Below are 16,209 nucleotides of genomic sequence, written 5' to 3'. Positions count from 1 at the left end.
TGATGGAGCCGAGCAAGGTCGAGTTGCTGCTCAGTTGGCAACCTCCCCGGCGAGTGAAGGATGTCCAGCAACTCCTCGGGTTTGCCAACTATTATCGGACCTTCATCCCCAGATTCGCTTCCCTGACCACGCCCCTCACTTGGCTCCTCCAGAAAAAGATCCCGTTCTGGTGGAGTGCTCCTGGGCAGCAGGCATTCCAGGCCTTGAAGCAGGACTTCATGAAGGAGCCAATCCTGAAATATGCCGATCCATACTGTCTGTTCGTAGATGTGTCCAATGTGGTGGTTGGTGCAGTGCTCCTCCAGGCTCACGCATCTGGTGGTACCCTCTTCCCTTGCACATATTATTTGAGGAAGCTCAATTCTTCCGAGCGCAATTATATCATCTGGGAGAAGGAGCTACTGGCCATTAAGGTGGCATTTGAGGCTTGGAGGCATCATTTGGAGGGGGCGATGTGTCATGCCCCTGTCAGAATCTGATTCCGAGGGGGAGGCCGAGCAGCTGATGGATTGGGAGTGTGGTTCCATTGGCTGTGGAAGAAACTGGGGAAGGGCACAATCCGGCTGGGCAGAGCAGAAGAGAGGTAGAGCAAGGCAGAGGGAATTCAGTGGATGATCCATGTCCACCTCTCTTCATCCTAGACCACGCAGGGAGGAATGGAGAAGGGAGCAACATGCATGATTTACAGAGGAGGAAAGGGCCCTGATTCCTGTCATTAGCTGCAGCTGGGAACACAGTGTTTAAAAAGGGAGTTTGCGCACAGCAACTTATTGGAAACAAATTGTCTATTATCTTGTTTTGTCGTGGCTTATCTGGGTTCCTGGTGTCTTCCCAACTGTATGTGTTTTGTTGGCCTTTGAAGTCTGCAATTCCTTATCATGCCCTGTCCAGTTAATTGCTGCAGCGTGGTTTGTGTGGATTTTTATTTACAAGTTTATATGTACTTTGTTTTCGGACTGAATTTCCTCCACTTAAAGACTGTTCTTGGGAGAGTTTTTTCTCCAGCCGAAAGTAACTGGACATTGGGGGCAAAGTTGGAGGTATTAAAGGGACTTTTCTTACTTATGTGACTGTGTTGCCTTTGTGCCATGCCCCAGGTCGTCACTGGATATGGCTAATGTTATTTTGTTATTTCTTTCCCATAAACTTTCCCAATTATCCAAATTGATACCATAACCCCCCAAAATTGCCCATGCCAACATCATTTCTTTTACCTGCTCCACCACCAGTTTAAAATCTAATAAATATAAATTTTTCTCATCAATTTATTCTCTGTACCAAGTAATATTTTATCCAATATTGTAGGTTGTCTACTAATCCCCCATTCTTTCCTGTCTTGGCCATACCTTGACTATGCCCATCATCCCAATTCTATCCCTTAGTCTTTCAATTCCTGTCTTGATTTTAATCCTCCTGCCTCATTTATAATCTCTTTGTATGTAATAGCTTTCCCTTGGTTAAAGAAATTTGGATGGACTAAAGCTTCCAGTGTAAATAACCAAACTAGGGTTTCTATATATATTTGTTTTTTAATCTTATTCCATACCAAAAGTAATGCCTATTTAATCTAATGTCATTGGAAATACCTGTGTGCATCATGTCTGCCATACCATAAGAAAGCATGCGAGCCTAGTTGAAGATTATGTCCTTCCAATGCTAACAATCTTCTATTTTCTAATGTTATCCAATCTTTGATCCAAGTTAAAGATTCTGCCTGATAGTATATTTTCCAATCTGGGAAATATACCTCTCCATATTTTTCAATTTCCCCTATCAATTTTGGACCTGATTCTATTGGTTCTTCTAATATGAAAACTAGGTCATCAGCAAAGGCTTGCAATTTATATTTTTCTTTTTAACTTCCATTCCTTTTATCTCCAGGTCCTGTCTAATGTTTCTGATTAAAACTTCTAAAGTTAAAATAAATAATAAAGGAGATAGCAGACAGTCTTGTCTCGTTCCCTTTTTTATATTGAAGCTTTCTGTCACATCTCCATTCACCATCACCTTGGCTTTCTGTCGTGTATAGATTGCCTTTATTGTATGTATACATTTTTTTGCCAAAGTTTATATATTTTAGTTGTTGCAGCATAAATTGCCCGTTGATATTATCAAACGCTTTCTGGGCGTCCACAAAAATTAAAGCTAGTTATTTTTCATTGTGCTTTTGATAATACTCTAGTGCAGTGGTTCACAAAGTGGGTGGTACTACCCCCTGAGGGTGGTGGGATGCCTTAGGGGGGTGCTAAGAGGCGAGGGGGCCAGCAGGGGGGTGCTAAGAGGCAGCAAGGGGCATTTGAGGTGCCAGCCCCACAGGCTCACCCCGCTCCGGAGCTGGCGTCAAATGTTGCAGTGGCGGCACATTGGGAAAGTAGAGCAAAGCCTGGTTTTGCTCTACTTTACCAACGTGCCGCCATCACTGCGTTCGAGGCGCTGGCTCCACAGCTCACCCCATTGAGCCCCTTGCACCGCTCCGGTGCAACAGTCAATGGCATCCATGGATCACCTAGGGGGAGGCAGAGGAAGGGGGGCTTTGACCACATGCCCAATATCCAGGATCCTGCTCAGCCAAGCCCGCCTCTCTTTGTAGTTGCCATGCCTGACAGCAAGTTCACAGGCTGCCCCTCCCGCCAGGGATCAGCCTTCCAAGCTTCTCCCCCTCCCGGGACACTCACGTCGTAGAGGGCGGTGCTGTTCCCTCCTTCCTGGAGCTGGTACAGGGCAAAGAATCACAAAAGCTTCTGGGCTGTGCACAAGAAAGGACACACATGTCAATGCAATTCAGCAACATAAAATAAATACAAGTAAAACAAATCAACAAGAATCGGCAAAGCATTTCTGATTAAATTCTACTCACTTCTAGAATCCAATCAGAGATGCTTTGCTGATTCTAGTCCAATGATCTGCTCCAGCAGGGTTAGAAGGGAGTGTGTGTGTGTGTGTGTATGCGTGGCTGTCAAAACTCCAAAAACAAGTAGCTCTGGGGAGGTCAGTCATAAATTAGAACACTTGCTAAACTACCGGCCATTAAGTGAGGACCACTTGTATTTGGTTTGCTAGTCACCTGGCCATGCCCACCCAGTCACATGACCACCAAACCACACCTACCTGGTCATGTGACCAGCAAGCCATGCCCACCCCAGTCACATGACCAGTAAGCCACACCCTCAAATTAGGCCACACCCACAGAAATTTGAATCCCACCCCTGGGTGGGGGGCACCGAGGATGAGTTTGTACCGCCAAGGGGGCGGTGGACTGAAAAAGTTTGGGAACCACTGCTCTAGTGTATCCAGAATTATTCTAACATTTCTAATTTGTCTTATGCAGGAACCTATTCTGATCCAAACACATAAACTCGATTAGGATTCTCTTTAATCTTTCCGCAATTACTGAGGCAAATATTTTATAATCTGCATTTAATAACGAAATTGATCTGTAGTTCTTTATTTGTGATGAGTCTGAATCTTTTTTTGGTATTAATGTAATGTTGACCTCTGTCCAATTATCTGGTATTTTGGCTTCTAATAGAGCTTCATTGTACATCTCTAGCATTGGCAGGCTCAAAGTTTCTTGCAGTTCTTTGTATATTTCTACTGGAAGACCATCTAGGCCTGGGGTTTTATTGCTTTTTTGTCTTTTAATCGCTTTTGTTAGTTCTGCCATTGATATTCTTTCATTCGGTCTCTTCGTTGTTTCTGAAATCTTTGGTAGGTTAGCCTTTTCCAAAAAGCTTGTTATTTTTTCTTCTGCTATTTTTTCATATTCGTATAGCTTCCTATAGAAATCATATATGATGTCTTTCTTCTTCTCCATTTGGTATTGCAGAGTATCTCCCTCATCCTGCAGGTTGTCTATCCAGTTCCTTTCTTTTTTTTTCTTTAATCTATATGCTAACCACCTTCCAGGTTTATTAGCATTTTTTTAAAAAAAATGTTTTGTCCTTTTTATTTGTTGTGCCTACTCATCATTTTCTATAATATTTAGCTTTTGTTTAATCAGCTCCATTTGGCTTCTCAGATCTTCTCTATCTTGTGGGGTTTTTTTGCAGCTCTGTTTCAACTCTTTTCTATTCTACTAAGATCTTTTGATTCTGTTTCCTTTTCTTGTTTTTTTAATCATATATGTTATAGCTAATTCTCTAATAACTGCTTTTGCTGTATCCCACACATTTTGTAATGAGGTATATTCTTTCCTATTTTCTTTGGGAAAAATACCATTTTTTCCATCATCCATATGAATTCTTTGTCCTTTATTATGAATTGCTTTAGAGTCCATCCTTCTTTGCTCTTTCCAGTTAATTTTAATTGGATTGTGGTCGACCCATAAATTTGCCACTATATTTCTTGTACATTTCCATTCATTTCTGGAGTCATCCAAATCATGTCTATTCTAGACCAAGATTGATGTATATTGGAATAAAATGTGTACTGCTTTGTCCCTGGGTTCATTGCTCTCCAAGTGTCTTGTAGCGATAGTTTATCTATCATTTTAGAAAGGTTTCTAGATAGGGTTCTTTTTGTTTTTTGTTTTGTTTTTTACTACTTTTACAGTGCAGTTTTGTGTCAGCTATTGTGTTAAAGTCTCCAATAATACAAATGTTCTCGTATTCTGTGTTGAGTATCTTTTTGTGAAGTTTTTTTTTTAAATTCCTCTTGTCCTTCATTTGATGCATATATGGCAACCAAGAGTGTCTGTTTTTGGTGTAAAATCACTTTCAGCATCAAGACTCTCCTTCTTCATCTTTGTAAATTTGTTTAGAATTCATTGTCTCTCTCACATATATTACTCCTCTCTTTGTTTCTGCTGTGATAGTACAATAGTTTTCCCAATTTGGAGTATTCCAATATTTTATAGTGTTGCTGGGTAATATGTACTTCTTGAAGCAAAATTATATCCAATTTTAATCTTTGTAGCTTCAGAAATATCTTTTTCCTTTTTATGGGGGGATTGAGCCCATTTATATTAACTGACATCACCACCCTTACTTCATTCTGCATTGTTTTATTTATGTCTAGGTCTTATGCTCCTAGTTATTCTCATTTCTCTCGGTTCTTTAGCTATTGCTCCTTCTCGTTCTGAGCGTTCTCTTTTCTTTTTTTCACTTTCCACTTGCTGTATATGGTTTATTTATTTATTGAATTTATATTGCCACCTATTCGCCCATGGCAACTCAAGGCGGCTTACAGAATGTAAAACCATATTTTTTTAAAAAAACAATAAAAACTAACAAAAAGAATCAAATAAATCAATAAAGTACAATATGAAAAAAATAAATCGCTCCCCAACTCCCACCCTGCTCCAATGACTACAGATCACATGAGCCATTTGATGGGCACCTTCCCCCTCTGTGAGTCTATTCTATGCCTTTTTTTCTGCCAGGTGACTAGAATCCCATCAGGTATCAGCCCACCTAAAGTTTATGTTATTTTTACTCAACTCTGTCATCAAAAAAAGATACTGTTTTCCAAGTTTCCTTACTCTCCTTGGGATCTGTTTTAATAAAATCAATTGTTTCCCTTTATATTCTAATAGTTCATCTCTTGCTTTATTCAATATCTCGTCTCTTATTGATTTTTTTTAGGAACCTGACATGCACTTCCCTGGGAAGGTTGTATCTTCTTGCGTAGCTTGTATAGATCCTATAAGTCTCTTCAATTTTCTTTTCCATATTTTGCCTATCTGTTCCTAGCGCTTTTGCCAACAGTTCTACCATTATCACCGATAGATCTTCTCCTTTCTCCTCTACTATGTTTTGAAATCTTAAATAATGGGCAGCTTTTTCTATCTCTAGCATTATCACTGTATTCTCTAACTCCCTGTTTGCTTGAGTCAATTTGTAGTTTATATTTTCTGTTTTTTTTCTCTGCTAGTTCTGTTTTTTCTTCAACTTTCTGAATTCTGTTTTTTATTAACATTTGCTGAAAGTTTTTCAATTTTGCATCAATATTTTGGATTTTCTCCTTCATCTCTCCTGTGTCATTTCTCATCTTCCCTATATCTTTCCTTATTTCATTGTGGCTTATAGACATAGATTTCTGTATCACCTGAAGCATCGTTAGTACCTCTTTTTGGGATGTACCATATATACTCGAGTATAAGTCAACCTGAATATAAGCCGAGGCACCTAATTTTACCACAAAAAACTGGGAAAACTTATTGACTCGAGTATAAGCCTAGGGTGAGAAATGCAGCAGCTACTGGTAAATTTCAAAAATAAAAATAGATACCAATAAAATTACATTAATTGAGGCATCAGTAGGTTAAATGTTTTTGAATATTTATTTCAAAGAAAAACAATAAACTAGCTCTGTAAGTGGAAAAGAGAGTCAACAAAACCAATATGGTATCAATAACTTTACAAGTACAAAAACTTTAGATCAATCAGCAACCAAGCTAAAACACAAGAGTTAAAATCCTTCAAAACTGGATTCCTCATCATCATCTGTATATCCAAACAGAGCTTCAACTTTATCTGGTGTGAGGTATCAGCGTAGACATTGTCGTCATCATTTAGTTCGCAGTCATCACCATCACTGCTGTCGTTCTCATACAAAGCGCTGTCTTCACTGCCATCTATAGCATTACTAATGCCACATTTCTTGAAGGCACGTTGCACCATGTCCTCTGGAATCTCTTCCCATGCATCACGAACCCACTTTGCTATTAATTCTATGTCGGGCTTCATCAGATTTCCAACTTTTGTCAATCGGGCTTGACCAGATGACATCCATTCATGCCACATTTTTCGCACACTGTCTTTGAAAGGTTTGTTTAAACACACATCTAGGGGCTGCAATACAGATGTAAGCCCACCTGGAATAACGGCCAAAGTAACTTGAGAAGACTTTGCCAATTTTTTTATGACATCAGATGTGTGGGCTCTGAACGTATCCCAAACTAGCAATGATGGTTTTTTCTTTAAGGCTGTTCCTGGACATCCATTCCAAATTTCTTCCAGCCATTTTTTTGTTCTGTCTTCATCCATCCAGCCTTTAATATGTGCACGCACTGTAATTCGTGGTGGGAATTTGACCTTTTTAGGCAAGGTCTTTCTTTTAAAAATAATGACAGGCCGCAGCTTAGTTCCATTAGCCAAACATGACAGAACGACTGTGAAATGGTTTTTTTCATTTCCTGTGGTTCTGAGTAAAATAGTTTTTTATCCCAAATTTGCCACAGTTCTGTTGCTAGGAAGATCAAAGGTCATAGGTGTTTCATCCATATTCCTAATATCTCCCAGGTCAAAGTTATGGATCCTTCTTTGTTTTATGATGAATGAATGGAATGACATTACTTTCTCATCAAGGTCTTTTGGCAACTTCTGTGAAATCTTTGTTCTTTGCTGCAAACATAAGGCATGTCTATTCATAAAGTGGGTACACCATCCTGCTGACACAACAAAATTTTTAATGCCTGGTGCTTTTAATTTGTCATATTTAGCCATTTGAAGGGCACGTAAGCGAATTCCCATACGTGTCATGCAGTAACCATTTTGACGACACTCCATAACCCATTTATGCAATTCAGTCTCTAGAGCTTCATATGAAGGCTTTAAACCACATCGAGCTTTTTTTTCCTTTGGAATCTTTTCCAAGTCAGCTTTCATTTTCCGCCACTCCCTCACTTGTTTTTCGTCAACACAAAATTCCCTACTTGCAATACTGTTATTGCTCTCTTCTGCTCTTGACACAACCTTAAGTTTGAAACCAGCTTCGTATGACCTGCGTTTTTGTTTTGGTCCAGGATTAGACGTATTGGGATCCATTTCTAACAGGATAAAAAAAAAAAGACTTTGAAAACTTTTGAACAGTACGCATGCATTAGGCTGTGCTGCATTGAAAGCCTGCTACAGTACCAGTACTTCTTCTATTTGCTCTCTGTTCGCAAGCCGTTTGATGTTCACAATTTCCTCTTTGAAAGAGACCAGTAAATAGGAAACAAGAAGATGAAGAAAAAGAAGTGTGTTTTTTCACACTTTTCACATTGCAGTGAACAAAAATGGCATCATAGGAACAGGCTTATTCTCAGTCCAAAGGTTTGTTTCTGATTTCTTCCCTGAATTAAGGGAAATTTGGGAAACAATCTCACCAAAAGAAGAAGATGATGATGACAGTGGGAGGCAGGAGTCACTCTCTCCCCTGCAAGCCCCCAGTGCCTGGGGCTGGCGAAAAAGCAAGAGCCGTTCTTATGACATTTCTCTCTCTCTTTCTCTCTCTCTCTCTCCTCCGAATACAGTCAAGCCCTTTCCAGCACGCATGATCCGCGTCGCCGCTTTGCACCTTGTAAATGCAAATCCGGAGCCCTCCGTGGTTTTTGCATTTGCAAGGTGCAAAGTGGCGGCGGATCATGCGTGCTGGAAAGGACTTGACTATTCCGGAGAGAGAGAGATCATAAGAACTCTTGCTTTTCGTCAGGCTCGGCAGACTGGGGCTTGCAAGGGAGAGAGGATTTCTGTCATCATCATCTTCTTCTTTTGGGTTAGTGAATCAATTAATTGGGAAACAATCTATCATGAAAGGTTTAATTGATTCACTAACCCAAAAGAAGAAGATGATGATGACAGCGGGAGGCAGGAGTCACTCTCTCCCTTGCAAGCCCCCCAGCACCCGGGGCTGGCGAAAAAAGCAAGAGCCGTTCTTATGATCTCTCTGTCTCCGGAATAGTCAATCCCTTTCCAGCACGCTCGATCTACTGCCGCCGCTTTGCACCTTGCAAATGCAAAACCCATGGAGGGCTCCAGGATTTTGTTTTTGCAAAGAGCAGGGCGAGCAAAGAAGAGCAGCCAGCCAGCAACCTGCTACCGGTAGTCTAAATTAACAGCGCTGCTTATTGAGTCGGAGGTGGGGGGGGAGGCAGGAATTAGGGGGAGAGGGGATGCCTTGGAAACCATGCAAGAACTTTTCTGCTTCCGATTACCCCCATGCTTACAAGTTGCAAAGGAAACACGGAAGCAGGGAAGCAGCTGCCTAGCTCCAGAGCTCCACACCATTTTTTTTTTCAGAGGGGAATCTGTCACTTGAGTATAAGCCGAGGGGTGTTTTTTTTTCAGCACAAAAAATGTGCTGAAAAACTCGGCTTATATTCGAGTATATACAGTATTTTATTTTTCCAGCAGTAGCATGCTTTTGATCGATCTCTGATTAGAAGGGTTTGAAGATGTAGATGACGGATTAGACAATGCCTTCTTTCCTATTTTAGTTATGTTTGAGGTTGACATTTCCGTTTCTTGTGCTAATTTACTTTTTTCCCCTATCTTCTATTTGCAGCTACTGATTGCTATTTCTACCACTCCTACTGTCCACCAAAATAAAGCACCACCCCAGAAATTTGCTATTTATATTATCCCAACACATTCAATACCCCACAAGTTCAATACAAATAGCCCTTATATCCAAAGATGGGAGATCATAGGACAGCTGTAGCACTTCTTCAACAGTCCATCTCCAATGGCTTAGTGTCTTGATATCTCAAAACCTCGTGTATCGAAACAAATCCAAAACAGTTAAATTTTGTAATCCAACAGGCTCACCGCAACCCCAGCCTTAGGTCTTTCCTCTACAAAATCAGTATCCACTTTTATGGTTTTTTTTTAGTTTTCTGTATTAATATTTGTATTCCTTAGGGCCCGCTGTATCCCCAATCTTCAACCAATTAGTTCTTTATCTTATAATCCACCAAAGTCAAAGGAAAAGAAGAGGAAAGAAAAAAAAAAGATTTGTCCTATATCACGCTTCCAGTCTTGCTTTCCCACAACAATAACAGGGCACACACTCTAATTATCTTCTAGCACCAGATGTTGTAATCCTTCACTTCAAGTACAGTCAATTCACTTCAGGATATTCCTTCTTTTTTTTAACAAATTTTATTGATTTTCAAAAACAAACACAAACAAATAAAACATAAAAACATAAAACATCTTTTTTGAAAGCAGCTTGATCCCAGGTTACATCTCTTCGTATAGACACAAATTCAAATTCATGCTCATTTTATATACCATTCCATATCTTATTGCCAGTCTACATTTTCTATATAGCTTCTCCCTTCTTCTAACTTTCTTAGTTTTATTTTATTTATCTCATCTCAGTTCAAATCATTATACTTTTATTCTTTGTCTGTACTGTTTCCAGCTGTCTATTATCTTTTCTCATTAAACAAAATTTCTCCTGTAATCACTGATTGGAGTATGACACCTTTATCTCTTTCCGCTAAATTTATAATACATAACTTCCATTTGGATTCTGCATAGTACATTCTAAAGTTACACACTATATTTTAAAAGAGAAAAAATTATAAATATATAATTAAAACAACAATCCATACCAATTCAAATCTATCATTAATATTAATATTCATTTAAATCTTAAACATTTTACACATTACTTTTCAAATAAGTATCATACTTCTATGGGAACACTTATAAACTTTCCATAATTATTTCCCTCCCACTTCACTTGTATTTTAAAACATTGTCATTAAAATGTTCCCATTCCTTCTTAATTCAATTATCTCATTTATTTCATTTCCTTTCTTTTGTTCACAAAAGTTTCACTGAATTACACTTTTATCCCACTTTTTAATCACATGTTGTTTCCGATTTTCTAACATTATTTCTAATACAAATATAACAATACAATCTTATGTACCTTTGCAGAATCACTTTTTCAGTTAAGTTTTTATCCACTATCTCTAAATAAGTCCTGTTTCTTTACATCTTGCTCCACACCTTTAAAGTTTCTCTTCCCTTCCTTCCTCCCTTGCTTCTTCTCTCTGCCCTTTTTACCCCCTTGTCTCTCCACCTCCATTTCCCTCTTCTGTATTCCCTCTTTCTGTTGCTTTCTAACATATCCACTTTTCACCTTATTTTTCTTTTTTGGTTGTTTTTTTAGATCTTTAAGTCTCCATTTTCTTTCCCTCCTTTCCCCTTTCTTCTCCAAGTAAAGTTACTTGTTCGTTAAAGATGGCTTCTTCTTTATCCCAATCCTCTTGTTGCGCAGTTCTTTCTTGTAGTTTCTCGTACGTACAGATCGCCATTTCTAAGAATTGAAAAAGAGAGCCAAGAGAGTCCTTCCCTTCTTGTTCCTCTTCTTTGTATTTTTTAAATTCCATTTTCAGTTCATCCACAAGAGATGCCATTGTAAAAAAAATTTTTTTCAAACAACCACCCAAGTGTTTTTAGTCATTCAAATATAATTTCCAAAAGTCCCAAAGTCACCAAGCAATCCAGATACACACAAGCTATTTCTTTTGACACTTTCTTCTTTTTTCACTTTCTCTTCCTGGGGTTACTGTTTAGTTGCAAAATTCCAGTTAAAATGTATCTTTTAGAAAGTCTTGTTAGGATTTAAACAGATTCTTTTAAATTCTAGGCAGTCTCCTCCTTCCGAATCCTACTCTTATTCTTTTCCTCTCCCTTCCCACTTACAGCAAGAAGAAAAAAGTTTTTGTTTTTTTTAGTGTTCAGAAATCCTTATTATCCCCTTGACATTTAATTATCCAGTTTAATTACCTATTAATGCCAAAGTGGGTTTTTCCGATTTCTCAATTCTTTCTGTTCGCTGTCAACGTTAGGAAGGAGAGTGAAAAAAAAAAACTTTCCCTTTTCACTTTCATTCGCCACTTCCGAATCTTCCTTGGGAACGATGTATCTTTTTAAAAAATTTAAATTCCAGGATACCTTGGTTGTTGCTCCTTATCCCGGTCAGCCAAAACTTTCACTTCTTAACTTCCTCCTGCACTTTCTTTTCCGGCTGAGTGCTACTTTGAGGCGGCCATTTCTGACCGCCGCTCTTACCACCTTCGGAAAAGGGAGTTTAGCCAGCTGACGAGGAGAGGTGCGACTCCCCTCGACCCTGCCAGGTCTCCCCTGTCTTCACTACCTCTACGGGGTGGCTTAGCCCCAAAGCTGGCTGGCTCGGGGCACTCCAGCGGCGAGCCCAGGCAGAAACCGCGCACAATCGCGGATTCCTGCCTGCCACCAAAGCGCTAAAAACTGGAACCAACGGATATTCCTTCTTATATATTTATATTCCAGCTTTGTCCAGTAGATGGCAGTCTTACTCCTTCTTCGCTTTAAAGAAAAATATCCAAAAGAAGATGTTACAAAAAGAAAAGAGAGGAGGAAAAAGAATCTTGACTGCTTATAGCCAGAAAAAGTTCTTGAACTAAACAGCTCAAAAGTAATACCTGAAATCAGTCCAGACTCTCTCTTCAAATTAAGCGCTTCCCAGCTTCACTTTTACTTCCAGATGATAGGCGCTCACCTCCGCATTTTCTCTCACCACCTCTGGAGGGGAAAAGAATGGTAATTCCCTCACTCCTTCTATCTGGAGTCTCCCTTCTTCGCTCAGATATTTGGTGAATTAGCTTAGTTTTATTCAGGGTAGAAGTCAAGTATTCCTTACCCGATCGAAAACACTGTTTCTTTTCCGCTTTTTCCCCCTGTGCTAGCTGTTCCGGCTGTCAGAGCTCAGGTTGGGCCATTGATGGCTGTCTTCTCCTGTTCACAAGGTTTCCCCAGGATCCAGCTATGTGAACTGCCGTTCACTTGTGATCAACCAGTACCCTTCCTTATTGCCACCTCTACGAGGCAACATTTGGCTCCCCAGGAGCCTCCAGGTCGGCAGAAATCAGCTGAATCTTACAGAGCTCCACAAGTTACAGTTGTCACGCTCCATCGACAAAACCGGAAGGCGCCGGATTTTCTTATTCTTGTGGGTAGCTTAATTTGGTGCCAATAAAACTAACAGATTTCATTTTGGTCTGGATAAAAAGTAATCTTTGTTAAATCTTCTAATACAGTATGATATGACTTGATTGGATATTTTACATAATTAGAAAAATAAAACAAAACTTTTATTTATTAGATTACTTTATGAAAAACATTTTGAGAATACAATTATTGATGCCTTTTTTTATACCTATCCTCTAGGATGCTTTGGCAGTTTTGGAAACTCCGGGTGGTCCTAACCAGGAAAACACAAATCTAAGTACTCCTCTTTCAGAAGTCATAGGCAGGAACTTAAAACTGGCTTTGGCCAATAGCACACGTCAAACAGTTGCTATCGCTGCCAGTCCACAGCTAAAAACTCCATGTTGGCAAAGGGTGAGCTTAGCATTTAGTTTCATTATACAAGTATGGAATGAAACTTTATTAATTCTTCGCAATTTGTTATTTCCTGAAGTGGCATTCATTTTATTGTGGAAATAAGTGTACCTCTTCAAATATAATTTTTATTAAGAATTTTAATTAGAATAATAAATACTAATAAAAACCAAATGGAAAAAGAGAATGGAAAGAAAGAATAAAATAGTCTATAATATATAAAAAAGTGACTTCAATTTTTTTTTTTACAAAGAAAAACAAATTATTAATGCTTCAACCCCTATAAGGTGACATAAATATATCTTTATCTTATATCCCATCCCTTATACATAAAGAAGTCCATATGGTATCAGCCTTTGAATTCCCATATCAGCAATCAGCAAAAAGTCTATAAAGCAGGGGTGTCAAACTCAATTTCATTGAGGGCCGCATCAGGTTTATGTTTGACCTCGAAGGGCCAGGAGTGGGGCTCAGTGTCTGGCCAAGGGGACCTGATAACACTCTGACAGTCAAAACTAGACATGGGGGTTAATTGCTTTGTGATACCCTGATCCAGTGAGCAAGGAGTGAAAGTACCCAGAAAATACACTTTTGTTTGGTTATGAAGAAATATCCCCAAAGTCAGATGGAGACTAAATGTAGACACTTTTAGTTACACACTTTCCCAGCAAACAGCAAATGTTGAAGCTCCCAGTAAAGAGGATTCATTTTAGGATGAGTAACCATAGTTTGCATGTTGGAGGTTTCTAAAGGAATGCTGGGAAACTCTGTATTTTAAAAAGCATTTGAGGGTGGGATGCAGAATAGCCCTTCTCTTCCTGAGGCTGTAGAGATCCGGCTCTAATCAAAACACTTTTTGTGAAGCAACTGATCAATCCTGACAGGGTAAACCACTAGTACAGGAGTGTCAAACTCAAATGTCATTGAGGGTCACATCAGGATTGTGTTTGACCTTGGAGGGCTAGGAGTGGGGCATTCCTGGGGGTGTTGCCATGGTGGGCATGGCACAGGACTTGTGGGGGGGCACCTGTGGTGGCCAAGTGCTAAGGCAGGACTTCCCTGAGACACTCACATACAGGTAATCCTCAAATTACGAATGTAACAGAGCTTGCCAATTACATTCGTAACGCAAGGATTCATTTGATTAAGTCACATTAAATGAATATGATCACTCCCTGCTTTCCCCAGTGCATTTGTTAATTAAATGCGCAGATCATTAAAAGCACATGGAGTATCTCAAAGTGAGGAAGAGCATGCGGGGCTAGTTTCTGAATAAAACACTTTGACTTGGGGCCATGTGGCCAGTAGGCCTCTGGTAGTAGAAAAGGCCTCCTGCTTCAGGACAGGTTCAGGGATTGAGGCAGCAGCTCCATGGGCTTCAGAATAAAAGACTTTGACTTCTCTGCCATGTGGCTCAGCCTCTTCTGGAGCTCTTCCAAAAGTAAGTATAGTAAAGCCATGGGAAATAGGGTGGGGAGGACCAGATGTGACCCATGGAGGTCCCATTTCAGCCTGTAACAGGCCAGAGGATGCATCTGGAGGCCCAAACGGAGCATCGGAGGGCTGGCCCTGGCCCACAGAGGCCCCATTTCGGCCAGCAATGGGCCAAGGAAGGTATCCAGAGGCCCCTGCGTCCTGTTTTGGCTGGCCGAGTGCTGCAGTAATCTGTCTAGGCCAAAAATGGGCTGTGCGGGGGGGCGCTAGCAGAGATACTGCAGGCCGGTCCTTTTCTATTTCCAGGCTGGCTCTGTGGGCCAGATCTAAATGCCTTGGATTTGATACCCCTGGGATAAAGCATAATTTAAGAGAAAACATCTTACAATTAAAGATTAAAACTCTTAGAAGTACTGAAAAAGTACAGGTTGTAAACTTAGTTTGTTCAAGGTTAAAATAAAATATTTTGTTGCAGTTTTCCAGTAATCCTTTATAGCAAGGATATCAAACTCAAGGCCCATGGGCCTTCTAACTTTGCAAGATCTTTTTCCCCTGAGAAGTTGGAAGGTCTGATTGCACTTTAAAAAAAAAAAAGGTAGTTTCATGGTCGTCTTTCGTTGCCCTGCATGCAGGAGAATGTGGAAAGCAGGCTAGTGAAGGAATTGTGGTTGTTCTGAGGTGGGGTGAGGATTTTACACTTTTGATTGCTCTGGGGTGGAGTGAGAGTGAGGATTTTGAATTATGATTGCTCTGGGTGGAGTGGGAGTGAGGATTTTGCATTATGTTTACTCTGAGATGGGGTGGGATTGAGGATTTTGCATTATGATTATTCTGGGGTGGAGTGGGGGGTGAGGATTTTGCATTATGATATTGCTCTGGGGTGGAGTGGGAATGAGGATTTTGTATTATGATTGCTCATAAGTAAGTAAGAACCAGTAAAAAGGGAATGGAAAAATCCCTCTCTGTTGATCAGTGTTTTTTCAGTCATGGCAATTTTAAGATGGGCGAACTTCCTGCTGCCTGCGAATTCTGGGATTGAAGTCCATGCATCTTAAAGTAGCCAAAATTGAGAAGCATAGGTCTAGACTAGAGTTTAGGATTTTCCATTCCTGTTTTATTTAGACTTTGGTGCAATTAAATAAATCACTTGTGGTTTTTCTTAAAAATGCGATATGAACTAGTACTGGACTTTTTGTGAAAAACAAATTAAAAGTTGATCTTGGGCTTTGATGATTAGATAAGGGATTACGGAAATAATGTAGACAAATGTTAATCTTGGAGCAAGAGGTTGATATGTACCAAAGAAAGTTGGAAGTCATTCTTTTTCGGTTTTCTTTCTTTTCCTCTTTCTTTCTTACACTTTCACTCTTTTTTCCCGAGCCTTTTCTTTTTCTAAATCTGTTTTTTATTTGTTTATCCCTTAGCTTCATTTTTTTTTTATGTATGAAGGATCAAAGACTTATAATTCTACATTCCTTGTTTACAGAAATATCAAAATTTAGAATGAAATCCGCTGGGAGCCATCTCATATAAGGCAGGCTCTAAGTCTCTCTAACCCAGGGGTGTCAAACTCAGTTTCATTGAGGGCCGCATCAGGATTGTGTTTGAAATCAGGCGGATGGGATGGGTGTGGGCAGGATGAGCATGGCCAGCTTGATGTTGCTTATGTTGG

General features: G+C 39.8%; 1 protein-coding gene across 5 annotated transcripts in view; it reads left to right on the top strand.

Annotated features, from left to right (window-relative positions):
* TOPBP1 (DNA topoisomerase II binding protein 1) overlaps positions 1-16,209 on the top strand; it is a 125,851-nt gene that overhangs the window by 47,014 nt on the left and 62,628 nt on the right. For 3 of the 5 annotated variants that reach the window (XM_087916718.1, XM_026720390.2, XM_087916721.1), the window contains one exon: positions 12,930-13,103. The exons of the other annotated variants lie outside the window; for them this stretch is intronic. In XM_087916718.1, coding sequence (XP_087772844.1) covers positions 12,930-13,103 — 174 coding nt within the window. The remainder of the gene's footprint in view (positions 1-12,929; positions 13,104-16,209) is intronic. 5 annotated transcript variants of the gene reach the window in all.

Source organism: Pseudonaja textilis, chromosome Z (assembly GCF_049901715.1).
Source record: "Pseudonaja textilis isolate UNSWEBS1 chromosome Z, rPseTex1.2, whole genome shotgun sequence".
In the NCBI taxonomy this organism is placed as follows: domain Eukaryota; kingdom Metazoa; phylum Chordata; class Lepidosauria; order Squamata; family Elapidae; genus Pseudonaja; species Pseudonaja textilis.
The sequence above is the reverse complement of the archived record's forward strand: the minus strand, read 5'-3'. Positions and strand labels throughout refer to the sequence as shown.